Source organism: Helianthus annuus, chromosome 14 (assembly GCF_002127325.2).
Source record: "Helianthus annuus cultivar XRQ/B chromosome 14, HanXRQr2.0-SUNRISE, whole genome shotgun sequence".
In the NCBI taxonomy this organism is placed as follows: domain Eukaryota; kingdom Viridiplantae; phylum Streptophyta; class Magnoliopsida; order Asterales; family Asteraceae; genus Helianthus; species Helianthus annuus.
The window spans coordinates 11,545,894-11,571,203 of record NC_035446.2 but is presented as its reverse complement, the minus strand read 5'-3'; the positions used below and the strand labels follow the sequence as shown (position 1 = coordinate 11,571,203).

The window sequence follows — 25,310 nt, the reverse complement described above, 5'->3', positions numbered from 1 at the left end:
GGGTTTTTTTCCCGCAGTTTCGCAGTGTACTGATAAATGGATACGATTTAGCCGCATGATTAGCCAAGAATCTGTTCAAGGCTGCTAAGCGTCCGGCGAGTCTTTGCATTTCTTTTATTGTTGCGGGTGAGGGCATTTGCTGGATAGCCTGTACTTTTTCTGGGTTTACTTTAAAGCCATCTCTTGTGACTATGAAGCCCAGGAATTTTCCTTCTTCCATGCCGAAGGAGCATTTAGTTGGGTTGAGTTTTAAGTTTACGCTGCGCAGAGAGTCGAATGTACGCTGAATATTGTTGAGCATTGAGTCTTCCTCATGGCTCATGATGACGAGGTCATCCATGTATACTTCAACTATCTTGCCGATGTCGCTGTTGAAAACTGTGTCCATTAATCGTTGATAAGTTGCGCCAGCATTGCGCAGGCCAAAGGGCACTTTAGTGTAGCAGAAGATGCCTTTATCTGTGCGGAATGCGGTTTTGTCTTCGTCTTCTTCCTTCATCTGGACCTGATGATAACCTTTGTAACAGTCGAGAAAACACTTCCATCTGAATGATGCTAGAGAGTTGACTTTTTTGTCTATCTCCGGAAGCGCGTAACAATCTTTTGGGCATGCTTTATTCAGGTCTTTGAAGTCGACGCACATTCTCCATCCGCCGCTATGTTTCTGTACCATTACTAGATTGGCAACCCATGTATGGTATTTTACTTCGCGCAAGATTCCCGCATTGAGTAGCTCTACCACTTGTTCGTCCATGGCTTTCGCTTTTTCTTTGCTAAAGCTGCGCCTCCCCTGGGTAACAGGTTCCGCTGATGGTTTAATATTCAGGCAATGTTGTGCTATGTCGCGTGGAACCCCAGTCATGTCTGCTGGGCACCAAGCGAATATATCTTTGTTGTTGGACAACAGTGCTTTCAGTTGTATTCGTGTTGCTGGTGAAATGGCATGTCCTAGTGAGATGGTCTGCTCTGGGTATTCTTCGTTCAGGACCCATTTCTCCGGTTTGTTTGATGCTGAAGGTTTGACTACCTTTGCTGGTGGCTCGTCGTCCACGTACATGGCTTCTTTGCTTGAGTACATAATTGCAACTCCGGTTTCCGTTGGGAACCCACATGCAGCGTGTGGGATAGAGGTGATCATACTGAACTCTCTTTGTGATCTCCTTCCGAGCAGAACATCATGACGTGATGTTGCCGGCATGACCATGAAATTGACTGTAACTGTTCGTGAATGTTCGCCATCCGACAAAGTCACAGGGAAAGCTATTTGCCCTAATGGGAATACAGCTTCATTGCAGAATCCGGTGAGGGGAAAATCGACCGGTTCTAGACGTGCTTTATCATCTGGGTCAAGTTGTTTAAAACACTGCTCGTATATGATGTCCATCGAGCTTCCCGGATCTATAAACATATAATCTGTCCGGTAATGACCGAAGATGCCAGTAATAATTACTGGTCGCTCTTCCTGAGGGCCTCCTGGAACGACGGGAAATACAACTTGTTGTTCCCTCCAATGTTGGTTATAACTTCGTTTGTTTGTCCTTCGCGATGGACCTCCTTGAATCATGTTTATCTGTTTTGGCTTAACTTTCTGACAGTTGCTATCTCTGAATTGTATTTCAATATTACGACTAGATTGGATGTCCCCCCGACCGGGTGTTGGTGGGTCCAATACTGTAATATTGCTTTCTTCACCAGATCTGATGTTTGGGACCTCAGATCTGGCGATTTGCATAACGATTGTCTTTAAAGCAGCTTGACATCTGTTGAACCAATGTGATGGGGATCTTCTTATGATTAGATCTGAGAAATTCTCCCTATCTGAATGACCGTTGTTTTGAGTGTTTTGGGTTGTAGAACCTTCACACTCGGATCGGGGATCTGATGAGTGGAATAATGAATCCTCTGCCATGTGCAAAATAGAGGATGAAACGAACTAAATCGAAACGAGATGAAAACTGGAAAAAACAGAGGGATCGGTGGGCCCAATGAAGAAACACTAGATAAATGGTCGGAACCGAGATATCTAGGGGGTTTGAATCCGCATAAAAAGGTTGGTTTCCACTCGATCGATTCAGGTCCAACAGACCTTCTTCTCCGATAGTTCTGCAAAAAAAGAACACCGTTAGCCTCGCCAAGGGGAGAAGAGGGTTCTCTCCTTGACCCGACTCCGGTGTGAGAATAAGTATTGGTAATGAAGAAGAAGGTGTATTTGAGTAGTGTGAGTAACTTGTATTCATACCTGATTTTTCTCATATTTATAGCCGGGAGTCGTTTAAAGGCGGGAAAACCCGTTAGTGAAAAGAAGACGGAAGATGCTAACCCCGTAAGCGGTTATGTTTCCTTCCGTTAATACTCCTTGATCCAACGTGATAGCACACGGATTGTGGTTTAGATCAAAGGCTAGGGATTGGCCACGTGTAAAGTGACTAAGTGGAGATTACTCTTCATTTGCATGCATTCGTTGTGAATTTAGGGACGACTGATATAGTGACACGTGTCCAGACGGTTGTAACCGTCTTGGTGGTGCACGATTGTATTATTTCTAGAAGATTACTGCTGTAATCTGGTGTGACACCTTATCGTGTGGAAACAGGTGAATAAATCCCAAGTCTGGGCAAATAATATCCAAGTCTGGATATTAAGCGGAAGTATCTAACTCCGGATTCTTATCCTTTGTTTTGTGTAGGAAAGGCGCAAGGTTTTATGTTTCCCTTTGGACGCAAGTGTTGACTGTTGTAGGCCTTTTAAGCCTTTCTTTTTGTGAGACCAGTGCGCGGCCGCGCAAGGTGCCAGGCTGAAAGTTAAGGTTGTGGTATGGTCCCAAGCACGTATTATGAGGTTTTTGGGAACTTACCCCTTCACACTCCTAGTGCATTGAACATGTTGAAACTCGACTAAGTATTGAAGCATAGTATCTCATGATCCGAAGAGTAATTCGATCGGACGGTAGTCCTATCGAACAGCTGTTCGTTCAATACTAGTCTTCAAAACAAATTGATTAAGTGTGGGGCCATGTGTTAGCCGATCGGCTGGTCAGTCGATCGGCTGACTGTCCGATCAGCTGGCTGTCCGTTCGGACAGCAGTCCGATCGGTCAGCATCCTGACCTGATCAGCCTGTTCGTCTAACACATGGCTATTCTGATTGTTTGTCGTTATATCAAGGTGTTTTGATAACGAGTCGAACCATAGAACCCTCGTTCTTACTTGTTTCTCCTGATCGGGCAGGAATCACCCAAATCCGGCCGGTGAACTATTCGGAATGGAGTTTAACGTTTAACCCGAAATCGGTGAACCTCGTGGATAGAATCCGGATCTTGAGTCATGCAACCACCGGAATGATTAGCAAGTCGGCGCAAGCTCCGTTTCTATTGGTTTTGAAGGCATTGAGTGTAAAAGAGTTGAAAGAAAGTTGGAAAACCATCTTTCAATTCTTTTCACCGTGTAAATGTTTAGATCTATAACAGATCTTTGTTTGTTTCTGTGGAAATCGGCTAGATCCAAGTTATTCTTGGTGGATTGAGGCCAAAACATGAAGTTCTACAAGAACACCATGATGACATCATCCTAAAACGCTTGAATCTTGATGATTTCACGGTTAAAAGTTAAGCTTTGAAAGATAGAACGGTGTAGGAGTGTGTGTTGATCAAGAAAGCACAAGATTTAGGACGAAATCTTACCGGAATCGAGAGAAATCTGAGAAAAGGATGAGCTAAGCGTGCTGGTCGGACAGAGGTTTCCAAAAGTGGAAAGGATGACAATGACATGGGTATTTATAGGATGCCAAATGAGGAAAGTGCTGGCCGATCGGCCAGGCAGCTCGATCGGACAGCCTGTCCGATCGGATAGCAGTCTGATCGGCTGGCTGTTCGATCGGCTGGTAGCCTGATCGATCAGCTGCACGATTCGAGTGTTCGATGCGACGATTTTTGATATTTCGATTTCGATTGAGGACGATGCGAGTACGATAGAGTTTCCTATTCAAATTACTTTTAATCCCAACTACTATATCTAACATAGAAGCGTCTATATCTCGCACTGTCTCTTCTCCACCAATTATCATAATTCGATTTCGACTGGGTTCGATTGCGTTTCGATTGATCACCACATATAACCTAAATAAAGATGCACAAGTAACACATAAGGCACACACACACGTAAAATAACAACCAATATTCGCGTAATTCGACTCTCGAGGTCGATGATGATTAGATTAGTTTGATTACTGATTGATTGACTTTATCGCATTGATACTTCCTATTATTCACAGTCGTAAAGCGGTTCGTATCGAGAAATATACTTCGATTACTTCGATTGTAATTAATTACTCCACATAATACAACTAACATAAAAACATAAAATAGACTAACTATAGTCAAAGAAGTCAAAACAGGGATTGAGCAAGGAGAGACAGATCGCAATTAGCGATCTTTTCTTCCTTTGACTTCAATCTTGACTTTGATTTTGACTTTGACTTTCGGAAACACGGGGTGTTACATGTTGAGTTCAATTTTTTAATAAAATTGGACTCAAAACATAACAAAATGAACAAAATTGGACTCAAAATGTTATAAAATGAGCGGTTAGGTACTCAAGACGTTAAACTTTTTTTATTTTGAACTCAAGTGGTTAAAACCAATAAAACACAAGAACTCAAAAAGTAATTTACACAAATATCAATGAGATTACATGTCACATTAAATAACAAAAAAGGAAAATTACAACGGTAATTCATCAATCTCTAAATAAACAATATGAAACGGGTCAGATGGGTTAAGTGGAGTATCTGAAACTTGATTGTACATCTCTAAGTCAGCACAAGGGGTATCTTTATAGCCCCCTTCAGCATCCACTCCTATAGAAACTACCTCATTAGTTAGATTGATGTTCAATAAAGGATCATACTTCTTTGTGGTTAAGTTCATACCTGATTCAAGGCTAGCGTTATTAGCAAGAAAATTGTTTTCTGACTACAGCGGTATAGTTGAAATTTTGTTAAAAAAATCTCTTCTTTACATGGACTTGAGGTGTCATCTGAATCAAAATGTTCTGAAAACATAACAAGATTTTGTTCATTCATTGCACTCTTGAAATTGTCTCCTAAATTCTCATCTTCCCTTGTTACATTTTGCAGAGACAATGGTTCAATGTCAGCAAGTAGCAAAGAAATATGGTTATTTTATGTAGGACAACCGTTCACAAAATAAATAAAATAAGAATTTTATTAATAAAAAATCTGAATGCAATACATAAATAAGAACAGTACTAAACTGAAAGAAATTACAATACAAGAAATGTAAATAAATCTAAGAATAGGTTACAAGAAAACAACGGTGACTGAGGCATGTGAAGATCACGCTTCCCTTAAAACAGATTTCGGGCCACCCAGGTGAACCCGTCTGTTTCCCAGGGTACAACAACCTAAGCAGATTGTACTGCCGGGATTAGCATAGCACCTGAAAAAATACCTGAAACAAGAGTGCGTAGAGATTCAAGATTAGGGAAATCGTTAGAAGCTGTGTGTGTGGTATGAACCATACAAATTTCAGTGTATATAAAACAAAGCACAAAGCTTTATATTTATACTGATTAGAATTCGAATAAGATAACTGAATATTGAATGCACCCTTCAATAAAATCAGTTATAGAATTCAATAATAAAATCAGTTATAGAATTCAATAGCACAATGAATTCTGAAACCTATAAAATAAATTTAGAATTCAATGTCATAATTAATTCTGTAACTTAATCATTTGACTGGTGGACTTTGAACAGTCTCTAGTTGACAACACCCGGCCAAGACACATATAAAAAAATACTAAAGGCGGCTCCAAGCGGCGATGCGAGGGTGCAAAGTTGAAAGTGCGCCATCAAAGCACCACATTGCGCCCATCGCCCTCGTCCTGTGCCCGGGCGCGTGTCGGGTGCTTCGCACCCTCTTGGCTACCACTGGGTGTGAGTTGTCACACAAGAATACATTCGTGTAGGAAGTTCTAATTATAAATCCACAAAAGATTTATTTCTCCACCTATGTGGGACAAACTCAATTTCCCACATGTTTATGGTTCCAACACACAAACTTAATGCACAAGATCTCTTATTCATCTTGGCTTATTTATTAAATATTCATTATATTAACTCATAATATAATATTATTTATTAAATTTCCTAACATTTTAGCCAAATTTTAAGACATCATCTTCTATCATTGCTAATCACTATAATTCATTGTTGACCAGAAAGCAAGTGTAAAATAATGAAATTTAGCTGCGCTATTTTGCCCTTTCGCTTCCCAAATTGTCACATATTAACATTAATTAATTCATACAACATTTTTAAATCACAATATCCAGGTAAAGATAATGAAATTTAATTTCGCAATTTTGCCCTTTCCAAATTGGCAAATATTAATTCATACAACATTTTAAATCATAATATTCAGGTAAAGATGTTAAAGTAAAATAATAATAATTCACGGAACATTTTAAGTAAGACTTGTTTAACAAATCAACCCACTCTTAACAAGTCATGCTTAAATTAACTCATTTATTAGACAAACTAGGTTATCACCCGGGATTGCTTCCCGGACTCGAGAAAATTACTTGTACTAAAAACTACTTATGATTAATACATAATTATACGTTCACAACCCATGTAATAACAACAAAGTGATTTCCCATCATAAGTCATAAGAATCATGTTCTTCCGACCAACATGAAATATTGTTTGAATTAAAGAACTTTAACATACATGACTTCTATTAGAATCTTGTAATATATGAATTTTCACAGTCAAAACAAAATGTCCCCCTATACTTCTATTACATGACTTCTTCCAACGGACTTGCTACCTGCGGCTTCTAAAGCCTTGAGTTTGAGATTAATGTCTTTCTAACAGATAATTGTCTTTCATAAAAACATCAAATCTGCTAGGAAAGTCTTTAGAGAAAGTGATCGGATCAGTACCAAAAGCTATTCCATGCGAGTGCCACCTTTCTCTTCTATCTACCATCTTCAGCTATTATTACGCATATCCTATGCAAAATAACAAACACTTTTTTTTCACATAAGGTATCAAAGGACAGAATTAAAACAGGGATTCAATTTTTTTACACATTTCCTACATCGTATGCCTCACCTACCCATAGTGTGTTAGGTTAGGTTGATATTTTTAAAACGTATAATATATATACATAGAGGTTGTATGCAGGTTCATCGGTTAAACCAACCAACCTGATTATCCTAAGCACTAAATCGAATACTATATAAATATACATTTCAAATTCTATGATATGAAGCTAAGTAGGAGAACTTACCTAAACTCGTAGAAATGCTAGTCGAGCTATGACCAACACCAAAAGTTTCATGTTTACTCTCTTCGGCAAACCATCAAGTCCACCCATTTGCTTAATCGTCGCAATTTGCGCTTGCCTCCCGATCAATATCTTATGCGGGTATGACTGCAGTTAAATTTAAGCTGCAAAAAACTCCATTTATTTGGCTAAACAACACAACTAAGCATAACGACTAAATACTTTTAAAAAATACATAAAAATCGGTTATGAAAAATATAATACAACTGTCGTAATATGGGCGGTAATGTGTAAAAAAACACGAAAACAATCCGACTTCGAGTTGTCAAAAGTATTCAATTGCTTAAAAAATATCTAACAGGGTTTTGACATCTGCTCAGCCTCAAGTGTCCATTTAAGCTACAATAAAAAAAACATTTCTAAAATGCCTCAAGTGTCCATTTAAGCTACAATAAAAAAACGTTTCTAAAATGCATTTATCAATCAATACGAAAATTTGTTGTAGAAAGAATTAACTACCTTTGTTTAAAGGTACTACATTCTCCTAGCATGGGTTGCACCTTTCTTCGATAAATTAAGCTTCATTCACCAACAGAAAGTATACACCAAGACTCACTCTAGCACCCCCTTGTTGCGGCATGGGACTTCCCCAAAACTCACTCACACCAAAATGTGATTCATACGTGTACCCAACACATTTCTTGTGCCTTACCATCACTAAAAATGCCTGCAAAATTAAGCAAATAAATAAGAAAAATCAATCAAAACTGATCTTATATAAACAAACGTCTTCAAAAGTTCACTTTTAAAAAATATTTTTACATTCGTTTTTATAATAAGTTACAAAGCATGGAAAATGGACAGCGCAATCCATTTCCTAAACGTGGTTGACAAAAATCTTCCAACATCGTGTATCAAATAAATTGTACAAATTATGCATTATCTAATAACAAAAATAAAAAATTTGAATTGCAAAATAATATATAAAAGTGTTTAAAACTAATGAATCAATATAAAAACAAAATAATTAATGAAAAAAATTACGTTGATACCCTAATACTTATGGGAAATCAATAAAAGCATCCTACATTTTTTTCATCTGGCATTCAAATTTTTTCAGTCACTTCTAGTATTAAAAGTGACAACACATCATTTGATTTACATAAATCATAAATGCGTAAATAAAATAAATACAAAGTGACATTTTTTTATTCACGTCTTACCCAATCGTGACCCATTTGGCTAGGCGAACAGTACTCGGTGCTCGGCAGCTGAAGAAGCATGAAACCGAGCGGGTCAGTACTTCTACGGTGATGGATACGGATATGGCCACACCTCGTCTTTCTCGCCCGAATCCTAGACCTGCAAATAAGAAGAGAGAAGAGTGGGCAATGTAGAGACGGCCGGTAGAGGAAGAATCCCCTATTTCCAGCTACAAAAGTGTGTTGCCCTGTATCTCATGCCCTAATGAGGAGGTGGAGACCTCCTTATATAGGAGATATGGGAAAACCCTAACCTCAATGGGCCAGGCCCAGTTAGGGGCTGTCTCTACAAGCCCACAGCCTAGTGTAGTATAAACTACAATGCGCTGGGCTTCGCGGGTTAGTACACAATAATAATAATATATAATTAATATAAAAGTGATAAATAGCAGAAAAGTCCGACCGTTCGGGTCGGGTCCAGTACCATACCTCGTCATGTCCCCCAGTCTAGTATTGCTCCCGCGTGCAAGCGTGGGAGGAGCACTTAGACTTATTAGGAGCTCGGGAGTGAAGATCACTTAAATTTAGGCTTACATGTCGTCCGGGTGCAAGAAAGTTGTTGGCCACATTTATTGTGGTTGTCGTTAGCTGTGAGTAGAGATAATGGAGCAATGAATAGTATACGATTGTTCATCGTGGAAATTGGTTGGGTAAACCTGACGTACGCTTATTGGTTATAGACAATTGCCATTTGTACTGGCGCATTGCCACGAGCTTGTTAAGGTTGCGCATATGTGTTTGGGTCCCGCGTGTGAGCCTTGGAACAGGCTGAGTTTTGGTAGTTCAGTGTCTCGCCCTTAGATGACTTTTGCGGATGTGGCCCTGCCTTAGCGGCGTGCACGCAGTCGCGTGGGCTACTGTAGAATATCCACCTTGTGGTGTGACTTTTGTTGGTTAACACATGGTGCGCTAACGGCGTTCAACTCATTGAAAGAGTTGATGTTGATGTGACGACGGTCCCTACCACGCGTCCGTGTCATCGGGGTCTCCGTTGTCATAATGTGCAGCCATTGGTGGTCATAGATGCATATGCGGATGTTATGCCACCTTAGGCGAATGTGAACCTACTGGTGGTTGTACCAGTCGTTATTGATGATCTGGTTATAGCAGTTATCGTTGCCGTCAGAAAGAATGATATATAATGCACCCCTGCAGAAGTGCTTGCTATGCTCAGTGACCTCGGAAGGGTGCTTAGAGCGTTATTTATGTTCCCCACAATGTTTGTATAATTGTGGGACAAGTACTTGGTTTTTCATCAGTGGTTGTGCATCTATTACCAAGATACCCACTAGAGTAGTAGTGGTTGAATACATCTATTACCAAGATGCCCACTCTTAGCGCTGTATAATTTGATCATCTGACTTTGTTATTATGAAAAATATTTCGTGTCAGAGTTGTCTTTTACCGTGATATGCAGTTCAAATGCGGTGGTATGTTGTGTTTACAAATGTTTATATGAACACTTGTAGATATCAGAAAGTGCTTTATAACCCGTGCGGCGTTAATGAACACTTGGACAACAAAGTGCTTTCTACACGCTTGGCGTGAGTGAACACTCGTTGAGATAATAAAATGCTTTATACACGTTAGGCGTGCATGAGCACTTTATGTAAGCTACTACGTTCTTTTCTTGGACGCGCACTGGCGTGTGGAATGCTTATAGTAGGTGGCATGTCTGTTTACCTCGCCGACTGTGGCGTGAGGGTTTTCTTTTATCCATGTCGCAGACTGGTGTGGAGAATACATATCCGAATAAGTATTTTTCCTGTCGCATAGTGTGTGGAATACCTATTTAGATAATCAAGTATCTTGGTTTTGTCGTGCATTTGTCTTGACTACCAAATTGCATATGTCGTATCCAGTGGTATAGTCGTAGGCCAAATGATGTGAGAAGTGTAAGTATTGTCTGGCGTATCAAAATATTCACATTATATAAGAACGGATGCAGGGTAATATGTAGTGGATATCACCTTAATGGGCAACCTGGGAGAAGATGATCACTTTTAAGGCGTAGTGGCAGTATACCCTGCTAGTCCCCTAGTTCATTGCTGCTAAATTGTGTTAGTAGTATTGAACTTAAGTACTCAAAAAACAATAATGCAAGTACGTATGAAGATATATCATATATCGCCAAATATGGCATATATATTAAGTTGTAGACCATTTTATGTGAGATTGCCGTGAATTCTTTCATTTACTTGTCAGTAGTCACTTAATCAATGAAATGATTGTCAAATTATTTAGTGTACTATAAAGTTGTTTGACGGCATACAACCCAACTAGAATTAATCATTAAGCAAGTAATGCAACGAATGTAAGAGTTGTACCAAGATTGTGTCCTTACTCAAGAATTGTGTGGTGCAAAACCAGGAATGTCCAGATCATTATTCAATTGTAGCGATGACACACCATCGAAGTCCCCCGGCATATATAGTACCGAGAACTGTGTCTAAATTGTTGTCCAGTTGCCAACATTGTACAGGCTTGTATGTAATCAAACGCCTCCCTCGAACATATGACAAGGAATAGAAGAGGAAAGCCAATGGCGTGAAAACCGGTGTCACAATTCATGTTGCATCTGGTAGGCAAATAGTGGTGCGGCAAGTAGCCGACCGGTGACTCGATCTATGGTCAAACCTTACAAGTAAGAGGGTCTAACAAGAAGTTGTCCAACCGAAATCTCGTTGTTGAAGAGGGGTTATCAGGTGTGCATGAAAATCGGTCATCCCGTTTTGCCCATTGAATGTATCGGAAAGCCTCTCGGTGGAACATTAAGAATAACTATTTTTGAAATAGATGACTATTCTATATTATGGCGACGATCGCGCCATCGATTTAAATAATTAGCTCAGTAATGCAGCAGCAAAGCGGCGGCTTCAGATCTCGAATTTCCCTCATATATAGAGAAGTAATTTCAAAAAGGAAAAAATGCACCACAAAGTTCATAGATCCTTTGCTACAGATATAGCGGTATGTTTTTAGGATGGTTGTGCCATACTTATGACATGCTGGATTCGAATGATATCTATCCGAAAACTATAGATCCAGGGGTTGAATACGAAAAAGCTAGACTTTGAGGTGTGTCTTGGCCACTCGTCTCGTTTTCCATAATCCCCGGAGACTACTACTTGCTTTAATGATGTCGTGTAAGTCTTCCAATTCAATATGCTTGCGTGTCATAGCCAGCGTGTTGCTTCAGTTTGTCTGTGATTCAACACTTGTTGCCAAATATATGTTGAATGATAAATATGATCCGCAAATATATGTTAGCCCTGCCCAGCAAATAATGAACATAAAGGTTTTACCAAACCTTGTCTTAAATGAAGATATTGTCTGGGATCGTAAGCACAGATTGGATGTGCCACATAGGTAAGGCTCATCGAACGCTACATGCCATGTTGCAAATGTGTATTTATGGAACATGGTTAAGGTTACTCGGCTTTGGCCTGAGCTTTTCATATGTAAGTGCGTAGAGGTATTCTGTCTGTGCCCTGTCTAAAAATTCAACCGTTGTTGTCAAAATGTTGGTTGAGGGCACTGGGTATCATGAATAAGGGTATGAGCATTGATGTAATAATTTACAAAAAGCAAGTATTTCAGATTGTGGAATACTAGCCACCCACGAGGCAGTACTGGAGGGGGAATGGCCACCGGTTGCGATTAATTTCATGTAGCAGAGGTGCAACGCCGGCCCGGCAAGATGATAGCCCAAGTGGGTTATTTAAAAGGTTAATGGTTTGCCAAACATGGCGGACCAGTGTAAACGCGGGTGACAGAGCTTGTCCGGCGGGAGGCGGATCCTGTCCGCCATTCTATGCTAAAGTAAACGAACAAAGAGTGCTTTCAAGTAAAAATTTGGGCGCAAGAGTTATCTGGTGTCATAAGCGTGCAAAACATAATCTGACCATGTGCAACGGCAGTTGTCGGGTGAATGTGTATTGTTCCCGTGGCAGTTGGCAACGTAAGTTGTAGTCACGCTTATGCCTGACAGTGGCCTGTTGAGACGGTGATCTGCCTGAGTAGCAATCCGAACTTGTTTGAAGGAGCCGTTGGTTATCCGCCGAGATGGTCGTCCGCCGGCGTGGGCGGGATTACCTGGTTATCCACCGGAGACGGTCTAGCCGATACTATCACCCTAGAGATGGGCGGAGCGTGACGGTTGCCCACCTAAGGTGGCGGGGCATATAAGTGGCCCCCGGAGGCGGCCGAGGTGTGTTGTGTTTGGCGGTGAAAAGGTACACCTGCCTGTGAAAAATGCAACAGGGCCGTCTACAACTGGTGCTCATGCATGCAAGTGACGCGAAGGCGGGTGGCACGCACACGTGGAGCGAAGGCGGTCATGCCGCAGATGGCGGGAGAAGTTGGTGGTCCGTTATAGATGGCGGAACGAGATAGTTTGCACAGGCATGCACGTGTAAGCAGTTCGCCTTCAGATTTAAAAATCTACCCCCTTTCCTCTTATTATAATAATCAAAAAGGTATCGAGTATTTCAAAGAATTATTAGTTTAATATGTCTGCATTGGAAACATGCATACACCTTTCTAGAACTTAATGTGTTTTGTGGCATGACATCAACCATCAAAAGTCAAAATATAATGCTGAGAGCTTTAAGGCAGGAATGATAGTTGTGAAACAAATCTTCATATTTGGATCTCTCAAGAACAAAAATGTCAGGTCTGTATACTTGTAGACCTAGAGCACGTATGTGCGTTTAGCCAGTAAAGGAGATCTGTATGATGAATGCAGATGTGGAGATTGAGTGGAGAAAAACAAGATTAAGTTTTATCCACCGAAACTGTCTAAGTAGAGAAAAGCGACCACCTTAGCTGCGGGTTGGATAAAATCATTTGCTAAGGTGGCACAGGTGGACCGAGATTATCCGCCAGAGGTGGCGGGGTGGATAAAAATGTGCCGGGAGTAACGTGGTAAACCGAAGCCTCCGTCATAGGTGGCGGAGAGATTAAGTAATCGTTCGGAAGCGGCACGAGTGGATAGAAACATCCGTTGGAAACGTTCCGGGGTGAATAAAAGCTTCCGCCGTTGGTGGCGGGTTGAATAAAAGTTTCCGCCGACAGTAGCAGGTTGCGTAAAAGCTTCCGCCGATAGTGGCGGGTTGCGTAAAGGCTTCCGCCGGTAGTGGCGGGTTGCGTAAAGGCTTCCGCCGGTAGTGGCGGGTTGCGCAAAGGCTTCCGCCGGTAGTGGCGGGTTGCGCAAAGGCTTCCGCCGGTAGTGGCGGGTTGCGTAAAGGCTGCCGCCGGTAGTGGCGATCCGCCGATACGCGTGAAAGCCTCATCGATACGCGTGACGTTCAACGAGAGGTTTGCATCTTTGATGATGTGAACATATAATTTGAGTAAACAAATTTATAGGTGGCACACTTACTGCTTGCAAGTTCCGTAGAAACTCCCAAAATCAAATGCATTGTTGCATTTATCACCCTAGAGTGTGTATGACTAAAATCTTTCTAAACGATTTAGAATAATAGTCAACCCCAGAGTATATGTATTATTTACAGTGCGTATATGTATTAATCCAAAATGGGTCAAGAGTTTTGATATCTAATGGTTACCAATGTAATCTGATTGTTAATATAAGTGATAACCATTGATTTATAATTGGTCTTTATTATTTATTAACATACCCCTTGCCCCCTTCTACAAAAACGCCTAAGCGGAAGGATGCCCTTTCGTGGATAAGTGAAGCGGGCGCACCATAGAAAAACGAATACCCTTTAGTATGTTGAGGCGACGTGAGGCGGGTGCCGTCCGACGAGGCGGCGCACGACAGGTGCCAAAAGACTTCGTGAGTGTGTACCAGCCTTGAGTAGGGTACAAGCCGCGGGAGGCGTATCAGCGATGCCCAATATAGTCCGCCGTTGAGAGCGCTAATCGCTGATTGTGCTTCGCCATATACTAACCCGTTAGGTACAGGAAGATGCACCCGCGGAGGCGACGGAGCTTGTTCGTCATAATGATTCATGTGACGAGTGGGAAACGTTGCAGCGTAAACATCATACGTCGCGAGTCGCGCAATTCGGCGAAGCAAGCCTCACACGCTGATAGTTCTCTTGCCTGCCAAAGTTAGTACATTCCTATAGAGAAAAAATACTGTATGCATTGTATATTGTACTATTACCAACATGGGTTGTAGTTTGAATTACCTTATTCTTGTGACAAAATAGCAACACTTAGGGTATCACGGTACTGTAGATGTTTATACACCATGCAACACCAATGGTGATTTATGATTCTTAAAACAAAGTGAAGGTGTTGGTTTTTATATTCAGTAGTACATGTGTTACCCTTCTGCTAGGAAAAGGTTGTGAGCAAAGTGACGCGAGTGAATCTCGAACGCGCATAACAGATCCGAAATTTATTGTAGAAATTGCCAAGTTTTCATACCTGATTTGAAGAGGCTGTGAGTCTAGTATCTGCTAGAAATCACACGCATAGTTTGAACGACCACATATATTGTTGAACAAGCATAGATCGGATCTGAAGAGGTTTGGATGCAGTAATCATCTCGGTTAACCTCAAGATTCCAAATCGGCAAAGAATAAAAGCACAAATCTAGAGATTTTATAGAGAAAAACGAGGCGTGGTCCGTTGCTGGTCCCACGGATGGCGCCAATGAAGAAGCATGAAACCGAGCGGGTCGGTACTTCTACGGTGATAGATACGGATATGGCCACACCTCGTCTTTCTCGCCCGAATCCTAGACCTCCAAATAAGAAGAGAGAAGAGTGGGCAATGTAGAGACGACCGGTAGAGGAAGAATCCCCTATTTCCAGCTACAAAAGTGTGTTGCCCTATATCTCATGCCCTAATGAGGAGGTGGAGACCTCCTTATATAGGAGATATGGGAAAACCCTAACCTCAATGGGTCAGGCCCAGTTAGGGGTTGTCTCTACGAGCCCACAGCCTAGTGTAGTATAAACTACAATGCGCTGGGTTCGCGGGTTAGTACACAATAATAATAATATATAATTAATATAAAAGTGATAAATAGCAGAAAAGTCCGACCGTTCGGGTCGGGTCCAGTACCATACCTCATCAGCAGCCTACCTTGTAGTGAGTACTTAGAGCATAAGCGGGACTTTTACAAGCATGGTTAAATGTAATCTATAACTTGAATAAACCAACTTGTGAGCAAAATAGATTATCACCAAAACCATTAAATAAGCTCTACTTATAACCAAATTTTCAAGATAAACAATTTGACTCATTACAAAATCCAAAGAACGAATAAGCAGTCCTAAACACTTTCTAAAGAGCAAAGTAAAATAGTTTTTACCATGTCTCCTTTCGACTTCCATTAAAAATGTCAATGCATTATGCAACTGTTGCAGCTAATATATAAAGGTATTAAATATTTTAGATAATGTAATTAATAAAAATTAAACATATCATAAGAATAAGAAGATAAAACTTGAAAACAAATCCATACGTGCCTTGACCATGTGAAATATCCATGCATACATGCCTTAAAAGTATATGTAGTTATTTGAAAAAGTTTAATTTATTTCAATTTTCCAGGTATACAGCATTTGGCTTTCCAAAGTGAATAGTAGCTACTTCTTAAAACACATGAAATATGAAAATATACAGTTGACCAGTTGTTCTTAAATCTTTCACATCGTATATATCAAGGACCCCATCAAACACTTTTTAAGGTAGGATACTGTCCAGTTGATTTTATCCACCAGCCTACATATATCAATAAACCACCATTTACATTAAACTTATATCAAAGAATTTTTGTAATGGAAACTGCACATTCAAATTGTTGAAATAAGCAAAAAAAAAAAAAAAAAAAAAAAAAAAAAAAAAAAAAAAAAAACTCACATTGACCACAACATGTTTTGACCCGTTACCCAATCGGGCGACCTTCACATTTCTTGAACAGTATGAATTTGGGAAGTAGTTTATTAAGTACGATAAACATACATGACTGTGGAACCATATATCCTTAAGAAGGTGATGACTTTTGCCAAATCTGATTTTAGAAACTTTCCAACGATCAACCCTCTTCAACACGCATAAGCAATTCCAGCAATTATTTGAGATTTATTGTCCAACCTATCATTTGTTACAAAATAAAGATTAATCAAGTCCCATCCCACAAACTCAATACATCCCAATACGTGTACTTTGCATACTGATCTCGTAATATTACTTTTGACGTAGGACCTATTAAAGAAACTCGGCATGTCAAGCCCTGGTAAGGTTCTTCGCTTTGCATCGAATTAAACCACATGCTCCACCGCTTGTGCGGGCCCCCGTCAATTCCTTTGAGTTTCATTCTTGCGAACGTACTCCCCAGGCGGGATACTTAACGCGTTAGCTACAGCACTGCACGGGTCGATACACACAGCGCCTAGTATCCATCGTTTACGGCTAGGACTACTGGGGTATCTAATCCCATTCGCTCCCCTAGCTTTCATCTCTCAGTGTCAGTGTCGGCCCAGCAGAGTGCTTTCGCCGTTGGTGTTCTTTCCGATCTCTGCGCATTTCACCGCTCCACCGGAAATTCCCTCTGCCCCTACCGTACTCCAGCTTGGTAGTTTCCACCGCCTGTCCACAGTTGAGCCCTTGGATGTAACGCCTCGATTTTTGAAACTTACTTTAATTTGAAAAATTATTTATGTACCTATTTTTGGAAACTTACATCCGTATCGTATTCGCATCTCGCCTCCGTTTTCGTAATTCGTAACTTCGATCATAATGAAATTCTATTTTTATACATGCTTATACGTGTTGCAATACTCGGGTTAAACGTTACCAATCTCAAATGCATACGCGCAACCGATACACGACATACTGGTACTCATAACTTATTCATGCTTGTTAACTATTAAATACGTGGTTAATTCTAATAATAATAATAATAATAATAATAATAATAGTAATAATAATAATAATAATAATAATAATAATAATAATAATATAATAGTAATATAACTAAACATCAACGTACAAGTTGATGTTGTTATCTTCAAAATATTGTAGTGCAATAGAGGGGGGAAAATAATAAAACATGGTCACAGCCCAAGTCCAATCGCAGCTACCTGCATGTTTGATGTCTATTTTTTTATGTAAACTCTTAATTAGGACCTCCTCTCATGTACAATAAACAATATATATTATTAATACATGATACATCCTACCAATATGTAACTTATATGTTAAAAAGGAACAAAAAAAAATAATAATTATAACAATGTGGCTGTGTACAGCCATGCGACAACAGCCAATTATGGCAGACTTTAGTTGTTTTTTTTTTTTTTAATTTGCTTAAACCTCCAACTACTTGTATTAAATGTCAAACCAACTAAACCCTAATCCTTCCCTCTATAAATACAACTTAATCTCAGCCTCCCTACCATTTTTGCAACACTAAAACACTCTCAAAACTCTCTCAAAATCACTCCAAATTCGCTGCAACATCACAAGTTCGTACAGATTCAGCAAGCTTCACGAAAATGAGCATAACTCCTTCATTTCTTGTCCGATTTAGTCCATTCTTTTTCCTATGTGCTTGGATTGACCTTGGCTTCGATTCCATGGGTTTTTCACAGTAAATAAGTCCCTGGAACTCCGGCAAAAAGGCTCCAAAGTTCACTGTTTTCATTTTTCTTTACTAATCCTTGTTCAAACTTGAGTTTAACTAACTCAAACCCACGTCCTTATGCTTATAATCACTTCTATGGTTAGTTAAGCTTAAAAACGGGGCTGAGACATAAAAAAATCAGAGGTTAATCCTCATATACTTTCTGTTTTGTTTAGGGTTTTTAACCCACAAGTAATGTTCAATCTTCAAGCTTGATGAAAGTGTGATTATGGACCAACTTGGGTTGTCCAACATAGAATCTCCACATTACTTGATGATTTCTCTTAGTATAGTTGTTCCTTATTCTTGTATTGATATTAGTTCATGACCCTCCTTGTATGTTTTTACATCAAGTGTAGTGGTGAACCATAAGGGGTACCTAAATGGAAGCTTGTTCTTCCTACCTCCTACATGAATTCTATGACACAATAGAGGTACCTAAATGAAGATTAATCTTCTACCTCATGCTTGATTATTGGACTAAATAATACATATAATACTTATACATATATTTACCATTCGAACTCTTGATGGTGGACTTGTGTTCATTCGTCAAAGTATTAGAATACATCATCCAAGACATAAGACTTGTTACGATTCTAATGAGTATACTACTCATAAAAACATCAACCCTTGAGGTTTCATAGTGTCAAGAACAAGTACTTGGTGTTAAAGGATGATTACTTTCAAATACATATATTCTTGTGTTTTAACTTCCTAAACCCCTAAACGAACATATTCAACCTTCTAACCTCATCAACTTCGTCACATTGGATAATCGGAAAGCATATGCAAATTTTGTGAGTATACTCGCAACCCCCTTTTTATGTTTACCACTTTTTGGGGTGTAACATGTTTAACTATTAAACTACACTTAAACTTATTTTTTATGCAATGCACAAAACAATCCTTATACATGAATACTATGTTATGATACTTGATGCTTACGTGGACCATACTTATGTGATATGTTTTAGTCATTAGCTTTCACGAGCCTCCATTTGACATGTATAGCACTATAGGAGTAACGCACCGCCCCCCTTAAACTTGGGTCATGTTGAATTAATTAAACTTTCTTGCGTAAACAGAGGTTGGCTAGAAATATTGTATGCCACGTTAGGTTGATCTCGTATAAACTAAGTTGCCATGTGGATTCGTTTTAAACTTTTATACTTATACTTATACTTATGCTTAAACTTGTATACTCGCCTTTGCTTTTGCATTGAACTTTATTTTAAACATGTTACAGGTTGAGGATGATGATGCTATGAAATGAAGTAGCGTTGATGCCTAGATACACATATAGACGTTTAGGTTTAATCGTTGTATCAATTTTGATTATGTTGTATTGTAATTGACGTTATTCGAGTTCTTGTAATGTTGACAAATGAATTATGAAATGAAATCGGTTTATTAAATATTGTCGCAAATAGCGTTATGTGTGATGAGCAATCTTTCTTCGTCTCACTCCGATGTTTCCGCCATCGGTTGAGGTGTGACATGGGATTTGACGGCGGACTTAAAAAGCCACCTACAGACGCTTTACGCAATAACTATTCAGAGTTCCTAGAGCTCCTTGTAAAGCTTGTTGGAAAACCCTATTTTTACGAATACGCTTTTTTGATATCGAAGTACGTTTTTTTGGAACTGCCATTTAAAAGTTACTCCCCACCTACCAGCCTACCTTGTTCATATCGAGCCGGACAGGAGAGACCCTCTTTAAAGTGAATATCCCACGATTAAAAGAAAATTTCAATACATTATGGTTAGAATGTTGGCTTTTGTAGCATTAAAGTTCTACCAAGTGACAACAACATCCGGTAATTTCCAAATTCAGCAACCTATATACTAACAGATGAAATCGAAAAGATCATATACTTAGAAAGACAGATGCAATCGATAGAAATCGTTAATGGAAAACAAATGCAATCGAAGGGAAACTGCCAACTGGGATAATAATATTTACGTGATATTAATGTAATAGAAGGAAAACAAATTCAATGAAAATTAGGAAAAAGGCATTTACAGATGTACCAGTGAAACCCTAGCCGCCGCCCTTTCTTGTTGCGTTAAACCACAACCATCATCCACCACTGGAGAAACCCTAAATCAACCCATGTCGTTGTCATCGTTCCTCTTCAGGCCACCACCACCACCACCTTCCTAATAGTCGATGACACGGTCAAAATTTTAGAAAAAGTTGAGGTAATGAAACCAATAAAAAGTATAAAATCAATATCGACTATAGATCGACATACCTGGAAGTGAATAAGCTTTGATTTTGGAATCCTTTGTTTGGCCATTCAAGCATAAGCGATTTCGAGAGAATGAGATGCAGGTAGAAGTAGAAGAAGAAGATGCATATCATAGTTTAGGGTTTCAGAATTCAGGATGTCGTGTTTTTACAAGATCCGAATATACCATTGGGTCTAACCCATTTTAGGACCCATATAGAAAAAAGAATCACACTCACATTTTCCCGCCAAAAGCATTATGAGATGCAATATGAATCTGACACGTGTCCTAAATTTTTTTTTATTTATTATATATAATAGATAATAGATATAATAGATTGTGCTCTCATTTAAATATTATTATTTTTATTGACAACGCTTAAATACTTCTAATAAATTACACCAAATAAATTCTAATTTACTCTTTGGGATTGAACTTAAAACTTCTCACTAAAACGTAAGAACCTCTGCCAGTTAGTCCCACTTTGACATGTAAACATTTTGGATGCCTGTTTATTCCGTGTCGTCTTTGAGTTAAAAAACCATCCTATGATTATAACCAATGTTTCCAAATCCGATTTTTTACCTTATCGGTTTTGACTCAGAAATGGTTTAACCGGATGTATTAGATGATTCAACTAGGTGTGCCAGACTGTTAACCGGTTCTACCGGCTGCGGCTGGTTTGAACCAGTTTTTAAAACATTGATTATAACCCATTTAGGCTACCTTTTTCCAAACCTTTACCCGCAAAAAACCAAATGGAAAATCAAACCCATGTATCACCACCACCACCACTTCTTCCGCCGCCGCCGCCACCATCAACCACCGCCGATTCCTCCTCCTCCGACCACAATGCCACCATCTCCACTGATAAAAACCCTCGACACAAACGAAAAAAAGTCGCAATCCTCTTCGCATACTGCGGCGCAGGTTATCTAGGCATGCAAAAGAACCCAGAAGCCAAAACAATCGAAGGAGAACTCCAACAAGCCCTCTGCATCTCCGGCGCTATTCCTAAACCCGACCTTCACTGCCCCAAAATATTCGACTTTGCCCGATCTGCCCGAACAGACAAGGGCGTTAGTGCCGTTGGTCAAGTGGTTTCTGGGAAGTTCTATATGGACCCACCTGGGTTTGTTGAGAGGATTAACAATAACTTGCCGGATAAGTTTAGGGTTTATGGGTTTAAGCATGTGACGGCGTCGTTTAGTGCCAAGAAGTCTTGTGTTGGAAGGAGGTATGTTTATTTGTTACCGGTTTTTGCACTTGATTGTTCGGCTCATCGTGATAGAGGGAGTGTGTTGGCTAGTTTGGGCTCGGGGAATGAGCTTGTTAGGTGTTTTGAGTGCTCGGAAAGAGGTAGAAAAGTGTTCGGTGCAACAGCTGTTCAGTCGGGCATTTCGTCGAACACTTGGAATGTGGTATTTAAACTAGACGATATACGGGGGAATTTGACGGGTTTAGATAATGGGAATGGTTGTAAAGAAGGTGAGTGCTCCGAGAGAGGCCAGGAAGCGGTTGGGGCAATGGATGCTCAGTCGGGCATTTCGTCGAACACCTGGAGTGCGGTAACTGGTGTTGGCAATGGGGAAGATGGCAACATTGTGAAGGAGAATGTGTATTGTTATGGTGATAAAGAGAGGCAGAGGTTTAACAAGATACTTAAGCAGTATGAAGGGACTCACAATTTTCATAATTTTACTACGAAAATGAAGGCGACGGACCCGGCTGCTAATCGGAACATTATCTCGTTTAATGCTGACACGACTATTACGATAGATGGGATAGAGTTTGTGAAATGTGAAGTTGTTGGGCAGAGCTTTATGCTTCACCAGATAAGAAAGATGATTGGTGTTGCGGTTGCTGTTATGAGGAATTGTGCTCTGGAATCGTTGATTGAAACTGCTCTACGACCGTTAGTTCTTTCATTCGTAACTTTTGTATACATTACTCTCCTTCTGTTGGGAATTGTTCATTTTATGTTATTAATTTTACATAAACAAATATCTAATCATGTTCTAATTTGCTATCTATGATGATTTTAGGGATGTTAAAATCAATGTGCCGACAGCTCCCGAAGTCGGTTTATATTTAGAAGAGTGCTTTTTCTCATCATATAACGAGATATGTAAAGATACCCACGAAGAAGTATCGATGAAAGATTATGCAGAAGAAGCTGAGGAATTCAAATTAAAACATATCTATCCTCACATTGCTTCAACCGAGCATAAAGAAGGAACCGTTGCTGTTTGGCTGCATTCTTTAAATTACCGAAATTATCCAGATTTATGCCCTGAGGAGAACCGTGGAGCAAATGAAGTGTCGGGAACTCAAACCGAAGAGACAACCAGGTGAGTCAACTCACTGTTCTCGTTAAATTTTAGTGTTCGTTTAATCTTTTATGCATAGAGTTTTAACGATCGGGTTCACACTGTTTCATCAGGCTCCTTTCACACAATTATGAAAAGCCGAGCCACATTTCATCAAGCTGTTTCATCAGGCACCCTTCACACTATTATGAAAAGCCGACTGTTCACTGGATCGATTTAGAGCATCTTGCTACCGCTATGAAGAATCGTCTAAACAGGGTTTTACCTTATATTCATGAACTCCGTGTTCGGTACGGTGGTGTGACCGACAACGCGGTTACTGATACCATAATTTCTGATGTTAACATGATGGTCGACACCGCAATGTCGGTTACTTACAACAGACTGCGTTTTATCCTCCAGAGTCATGCATCTACCGTTTTTGTTGCTCAGATGAACCCCAAATCGCCTCTTAGCAACAAGTTTAAGTTTCCCGCCTTTATCTCGTCTGTACTTGGTAGCATTGGGCCCCTACGGATAATGAACGGTCTTCAAGACGCGCTGGTCGTGTATGCCACGTCACCAGACAGGAGTAAAACGTGTGGACGCGCTCAACATTTTGAATTCATAAGCGGTCACTTCTTTCGCCTCATCGATAATCTAGAAGCGATCGGTGTACCTCTTGCACCAATCGACGTGAAGGGAGGCAATCGTGCGGGGTCGTTTTACCCCACCATCCTCCTGGACCGCGTAAACGGTTGGCTGGAGTTTACCGCCACGTGTCATTACTCTAACTACAAGCATCGGGATATCGATAGCGCTTGGCTCACTATAAACGACGATCCTGCCCTCCGGGCTTTTCCGGATTGTAGTTTGCGGATCGAGTGTTGCACCAATCCCGACGTCGTGAATGCTGTTATTGCATCACGGCCCGAGGGTGTTCCTGATGATGTGGACGGAGCTACGGCTCCTGCTCGGCCGGTTGGTTTGATTTTTAATGTGAACGAGTTCGGGGTTCGACCGGCAGTTGCAGCCGAGGGTGGGAACCCGGCGATTCCAGCTGCGGTTTACATAGTTGGCCGAGGCAGTAAACGCTATTTTTGCACCTCACTTGCTCGAGGCCTGACGGAAGATGAAATGACTTCGAGGCTGCGGGAATATATCATGAGATATGACTCAGTGTGTACAATTACAAGTAAAGGTTTTTAGGCATAATATTGTAAGCCTTTCTTCCTTCTTAAATGTTTAGCTATTTTCAAGTTAGCATAAAAAGCTTCTTATTTCAGATAAATCTTAAATTAGATTTATCATTTAAATTGTATGTAGAAAGAGATTAAACAAACAAATTAGATTAAGTGTAGTATTATGATTGTTGTGCTAACTCAGATTTATAATATTAAATCTCTTTTGTTATCAGCGGAGAAAAGTATATTTTGTGTTGAAACAGTTTAATAATCAAATAATTTGGATTTTGAGCATACAGACTTGGTTGGGTTTGTGCCTCAATATTCAAACATCTGTTGGTTACTTTGTAAAAAGGTTCTAATTCAATTAGCAGTCTCAGATCTATTGCTACTGTCCTGCTTGCGGTATGCGCATATAATGTATATGTGTGGGCGCTCGGGGGCAAAAGCGAAAGTGCACTAATTTTTACATTATTTTACTAATTTCGTGAAAATAACGTTAAAATGGGGGATGGTTAATCATGCATCATGTGGTGGCGTTGATAGCCGAAAGACAAGGGAGTACATGCACTAATCGGCCTTTGTCTTAATTGTCGAGTGTTATGTGCCTTATGTCCAAGGCTTGATGCAAAACTACTATCAAGCCGGGGGTCTCAATGGAAGCAACCTCTCTATTCCTACGAGGTAGAGGTAAGGTGATCTACATCTTACCCTCCTCAGACCTTATCTTAGCTTTGCTATTGGTGGGATTTACTGAATATGATGATGATGATCTGTTGCTACTGCTACTAATGAATATACATGTAAGTAATCTTTAACAACTCTTTGATGGAGAAACAATAAATAGTGATAGCAAAGTCATCTACTTTACCGCCGAAACGCGCAGTCTTTTACTAGGTGAAAAACTTCGCTCTGCTTAACTTTGTACTTTTAATCGTGTGGAAATGGAAAACAAGGTCTTTTACCAAGTGAAAAACTTTGCGTACGTTTAATCATATAGAACCTCAAGTCTTTACCAGGTGAAAAAACTTCGCTTTGCTCAACTTTGTAGTTTGTACTTTTAATCGTGTGGAAATGGAAAACGGGGTCTTTTACCAGGTGAAAAACTTCTCATACATTTAATCATGTAGAACCTTAAGTCTCTACATTTAATCATGTAGAACCTTAATACTTTATTCTTTTTGGTATACTTGGGGACAACATAGAATCGGTTTAGAGTTTTCTATAAAAAAAATCGAACCAAACTAAACTGGTACAAATATAGTTGACGAACCTGAGTATGACCATATATTTTTAGCACAACGTAGGGCGACAAATGACAATCGTGTCAGATCGACATGTTGAATTTGCGGACCTAAATAGAATGCCAGAAACATCAACCTTAAACGAGTTAAAAGGG

At 39.9% G+C, this 25,310-nt stretch overlaps 1 protein-coding gene and 2 long non-coding RNA genes across 3 annotated transcripts; 1 reads left to right on the top strand and 2 right to left on the bottom strand.

Annotated features, from left to right (window-relative positions):
• Positions 1-6,709: 6,709 nt before the first annotated feature.
• LOC110905282 lies at positions 6,710-7,733 on the bottom strand. The gene is made up of 2 exons (XR_002573004.2): positions 7,315-7,733; positions 6,710-7,033 (listed from the first exon to the last, which is right to left on the bottom strand). It is a non-coding gene; the product is annotated as an uncharacterized LOC110905282 (long non-coding RNA).
• An 8,339-nt stretch (positions 7,734-16,072) lies between these two features.
• Positions 16,073-20,535, bottom strand: LOC110908071. Its single transcript, XR_004878687.1, has 3 exons — positions 20,218-20,535; positions 16,419-16,652; positions 16,073-16,280 (listed from the first exon to the last, which is right to left on the bottom strand). It is a non-coding gene; the product is annotated as an uncharacterized LOC110908071 (long non-coding RNA).
• Positions 20,536-21,145: 610 nt separating this feature from the next.
• LOC110908069 lies at positions 21,146-24,093 on the top strand. The gene is made up of 3 exons (XM_022152978.2): positions 21,146-22,333; positions 22,464-22,769; positions 22,862-24,093. Exons 1-3 carry the CDS (start codon positions 21,177-21,179, stop codon positions 23,934-23,936), a joined length of 2,538 nt encoding a protein of 845 aa, XP_022008670.1. The 5' UTR covers positions 21,146-21,176; the 3' UTR covers positions 23,937-24,093.
• Positions 24,094-25,310: the final 1,217 nt, after the last annotated feature.

Bases quoted from the DNA above. Each gene is read 5' to 3' on its own strand.
- LOC110908069 (XM_022152978.2), top strand. From the start codon at position 21,177: ATGGAAAATCAAACCCATGTATCACCACCACCACCACTTCTTCCGCCG. The intron at 22,334-22,463 runs GTTAGTTCTTTC...TGATGATTTTAG, and splicing joins ATTGAAACTGCTCTACGACC to GGATGTTAAAATCAATGTGC. The intron at 22,770-22,861 runs GTGAGTCAACTC...CTGTTTCATCAG, and splicing joins CAAACCGAAGAGACAACCAG to GCTCCTTTCACACAATTATG.